Below are 4,735 nucleotides of genomic sequence, written 5' to 3' on the forward strand. Positions count from 1 at the left end.
TTCCTCAGACCTTTTGTTGATTTCACAACCAGAATATGAAGCAGAATGTTCTCCACGACCGTTAGAGCATTTTATTTTAGCTTCTTTTCCACATTTTCCGTACTCATGCTCTCCAGCATACCTTCCACATCGCTGTTTTCCTTTACAAACTGCTGCTATGTGTCCGAATTTTTGGCATTTGAAACATCTCAGAGGTGGTGGATTGTAGATTTTGACATTATAGCTGATGTAACCAATGAACACTTTGCATGGTAATTGCTCTTCCTCGAATTTACATAAATAACACAGATAAACTGTCAGATTCCTCTCCGTTTCTTGTTGTTTTTAACCGTTTTCTTTTACTTTTGCACCACTTATGTTTTCTATTATCTTTTTTTTCAGACACTCTTAGAGGAACTCCTCCAATGACTCCCTTGCTGATCTTTTTGTTCTCCACCAAACTGCACTGAACTCTCATCCCGTCAATTTTGTTGATCCGAATGGCTTTGCCTTGCTGGGCGCTGTCTCTGCAGTTGATCAACAGATCTCCACTGTACAGGATTCTGGCACCTCTGACTTTTCCTACAAGTTTATTTATGGTTTTTGTCAAGTGAACCGGATTCCAATTTGTAAAAGAGTCTGCCTGATTAACTAGTTTGAATATGACTTTGTACTCATTTTGTTTTGCTGTGGAATTTATGGATTGATCATCACATGAATGTTCAGAACTGGACTCCCCTTCAACTGATATCTGCTTTTTCCGCTTTTTCTCATTTTTTGAGGCTACCCTCTTCCAATCTTCTTCATTGTCACTATTTCCCTCTTCCATCCCACAAGAATCGCTTCCTGTTTCCTCGCTACTCACGGCCATGGACATTTCATCACAAGCAACTTCGAAACACGCGCCATGCACCAAACGACCACCGAAGTCACCCTTCTCATGTTTTTTAGTGGCGGATGGCAACCAACTTAAGGTGCATTTACCGCCACCAACCAGACTGGAGTGTGGTTATCAATGATGTCAGAGGGATGTTATTAATTCATATCTCAATGGTATGAACAAATCTCTATTATCTATCAATCAATATCTACCCAAACTCACATTAATACGAGTGAATATTCACATGCATATACACACTTATATTCTTTATTTAAATATGATTAAATAATCCAGTGTTTTTTTTTTTATCTAATTAACTGATTTCTAGCAGAATTCGATGTATTTCCTGGAAGGTCTATCATTGAAAATCCATTTTTTTCTCTATTTAGTGTTAACTTTAAATGCTGATGTTCCTGTGAATATTTATTACATTCCATTAGTACATGTTCCACTGTTTCTATCTGATTACAGTGATTACAAGTCCCTGTNAACACCTTTGTTTCTAGATGTTGGAGCTTGGCCTGTTTTCCAGTGTAGTCCTGTTTCTCTGACTGTGACTAACTGGATGTGCTCTCTTTCATCTTATTCACCACCTACTCTGAGGTTCTGAAGGTTCTACCCCTTTTTGCTTCGAAGTTCATCGGCCAATCAGACTCCGGAGAGTCTGGCCTGGTCCGGTATCACAGAGACCGACCCATCAGAACCTTACCACCCCAAAGGAGGTCAGAACCACAGTAGACCTGTAGAAGAAAACAGGCTCTAAAGGAACAAGGGCCTCTGGGCAAAGATCTGCTACAGATCTACAGATGTATAGAATTATAGATCAATAATCTATAAATCGTGGATCTATAATCTATATATCCATAGATTTACAATCTAGAGATCATAGATCCATAGTCCATAAATGATAGATCCTTAATCTCTAGATCCTTGGAAATCTGGATCATAGATATATATATCATAGATCCATTATCTATAGACGATATATCTACAGCCCTAAATCTATAATTTATCTATGGATCTACAATCTATACACCATACCTCTATGGCTCCATAGATATAAACCTATGACCTATGGGTTATAGATGGGGGCGGGGTGACTCACCGAGGCATGTGGGGAGGGTCCGGGTGGGGGTGGATCCATGGCCGCCGTTCATGTTAACTGAACACGTGACATGGAGGAAGAGCGGGGGCAGGTCTGGAACCAGAACCTCGGCCTCCAGTAGAGACTCTCCGTCCAGGATGCTGAAGGAGTCCTGGTCCTGGTTGACCGTGTTGGAGTCCGACTGGGAGCTGGTTCCTGCCTGCTCCTCGTACGCCACCTCCAGGTCCGGGTCGCTCTCCAGCAAACAGGAGCCGCATGCGTTCTCTAGAACCACAGAATTACAAGGTCATCCCCATGGCAACGCCTGCTGTGTGATCTCAGACAGGACTTGATTCTGGACGAAGACGGAGCAGAACCACCCTGGACCCAGTTCATGGGCTGGGGGGTTTGGACCTTCATCTGGTCCAGAACATCAAAACATCATCAGTTCGCCTGTGAGCTACAGGAAGAAAAGCCCTGTCGGTCTGGTTCAGGTCCAGAACGTAGACTGGACTGCTACAGAACCGACTGGACCGCTACAGAACCTCACCTTCCTCACTGGTGGGCTCGGCGTCTGATGTCGGCTCCTCGCTGGGCGTCCTCTCATGGCCACCGTCCTCAGAGTCCACCTGGGCAGAAGAGAAAATGATCATCCTGCAGATCCCCGGCAGAACTGTGTCCTGATCTCAGCTGGGTTAGCAGGTCCGGTTCTACGGTTGACTGGATCTCACTCACCTCCTTCTGGGCCGACAGAGGACAATAGAAGTAGTAGTGCGGGTTGGACGGGACGCTCTTAAAGTGCTGAGACAGGATCCTCAAAAACTTCTCCTGTAAAGACATTAGTGCAACAGTGAGTGGTCCAGAACCATTCGGACCAGGCCTAAAGCCCATTTCAGATGGGATCTGGACAGAACCATGCTCCACCTGAGGAAGGTCATTACATGTGGAACCTCAAAGCTGCTTACCCCGTCCCGTCCAGAACTCAGAGGACCCAGAGGTCTGGTTCTGGACAGGACGCATTCCCTGCACAGCATCAGGGCAAAGGAGCTGGTTTTTGTTCCAATCCTCTAAAGTCTGTGACATGTAAAGACTCACCTGAATGATTTTGTGCAGGTCTGGGTACACGTCACACCTAGGTTCCGTCTGCAGCAGGGACAGAGGAAAGGCTGGGAGTTTGGGATCATCCTGGTTCTGCTGGGAAGCCTTCCCTTTAGATTCACCTTCAGAACTGTCTTCAACTTCACTGCTGCTGAGGGGATAAAAAACAGTGGATTCAGCTACAGTCAGACTGGGAACGATTTTCAGCCCTGGCATTTTTTCATCTCCACTTTACATTTACTGGCTTTAGTTGCTGCTGCTGCGTGACGTCCCCGCTCGCACGAAGCCAGCCAGACACCCACTCACACATACTAGGTCTACAACATTAGCCCAAGTGTTTAAAATCACCAACATAACACAATACAATCTAGAGGCAGACAGGCGGTTCTTCAAGAATGAATCCATGAAAGCTCAGCGGTGTGTCAGCGTTCACTGCCAGTCTAGGTGGCATGTGGGCAATGAAATGGAATAATGTAAACAGATGCAAAACCCCATCATGCACTGCAACATACAGTCTGCACCAAACATAAGCTGCTCGATAGATGGCCTGACTGTGATCTTCAGGTCTTCATTATGGAGATTTCTGAGGTTTGAACTGGTTTTGATTTGTTGACTAGGACAGGTCAGTCCTTTCTGTTAAATTGGAGCTTAATGAGGCCTGCAGCTCTCCTTCTGGAGCCAGCTAAACCCAATACTGCTACTACCTGTTCTCTGAAGTTGAAACATCTGAGGAACCCTTTCTATCTAACCCTGGTCCTGCATGCAAGCTGCTTTGTGTCTTACAAGCTTTTTTCAGCTGTTTATAGATGGTTCTGCTGAATTTAAGCAACTCGACCAACGGCTGGAAAAGCAGGAAGCCTCTAAAATGCAGGGCAGAGATGCTGGGGACTGCCACTATCAGAGCTCACCTGCAGGAGTTGGCTACGCCTGTGCTGGTTTTAGTGGGCATCTCGTCCACCGGTCCGATACTGAAGGAAGGCATTCTTCTAAGCTGTGGACCTCCTCCAGGTCTCTGAGTCCTGCTTCTCTCCTTAAAGCCCCTGATGTGACCACATAGAGTCTGAAGGAAAGCCGTGATGTCGATCTCCTGAAGTGACTCTTCACAGTAGTCCATGGCCAGGAGGATGTCTGGGGAGCTGATGCTGCAGGCCTGCTGCAGGCTGCGGTACACACCTGAGACACAAAGGCTCCATCAATCACTGAGTTCCAGTTAGACCAAACACCCTGAAACCAGCTGAAATGTTCTGGTTAACAGTCTGGGTTTCAGCCCAGAGGCAAGCAGCCAGAGGTCCCATAAAACTACACATCCAGCCTGTGGACAGGACTCACCTCTAACATAACTCTGGTGGTAGTGCTCCTGCAGCAGGCTGCAGTAGTTGGCCAGCTCCTTATGCTTCTGAGGATGAGACAAGATGTCTGTCCAGCTGGACAGACCACTGCGGTCCTGAGACAATGACCTGCAGAAGGAAAAACATCCCTAGCTGTGACGTCATGTCTGAACAAAAACAGAGAAGTACTTAGAAAAGGAAACCTTCTAGCCTGGAGGGCAGAGCAGAGCTGGTCTGAACAGCTCCTCATTTTGATAAAAGGTTTAAGTCCTTAAAATCCTCCTTCTCACATATAAAGCCTTAAATGGCCAAGCTCCATCTGATATCAGAGATCTGATTGTTCCTTATGTTCCTAACAGAGCACTT

General features: G+C 46.0%; 1 protein-coding gene across 1 annotated transcript; it reads right to left on the reverse strand.

Annotated features, from left to right (window-relative positions):
* Nucleotides 1-1,938: 1,938 nt before the first annotated feature.
* On the reverse strand, nucleotides 1,939-4,518 carry LOC107104875 (protein SZT2-like; the record flags this gene model as incomplete). The annotated part of the gene is made up of 6 exons (XM_015404992.1): nucleotides 1,939-2,228; nucleotides 2,494-2,572; nucleotides 2,679-2,771; nucleotides 3,039-3,192; nucleotides 3,950-4,214; nucleotides 4,371-4,518. Coding segments are annotated over 6 exons (1,029 nt in total), but the record flags the coding sequence as incomplete, so codon positions are not given.
* Between the last annotated feature and the right edge of the window lie 217 nt (nucleotides 4,519-4,735).

The sequence above is a fragment of the Cyprinodon variegatus genome, unplaced genomic scaffold (genome assembly GCF_000732505.1).
Source record: "Cyprinodon variegatus isolate N-32 unplaced genomic scaffold, C_variegatus-1.0 Scaffold1932, whole genome shotgun sequence".
NCBI lineage: Eukaryota > Metazoa > Chordata > Actinopteri > Cyprinodontiformes > Cyprinodontidae > Cyprinodon > Cyprinodon variegatus.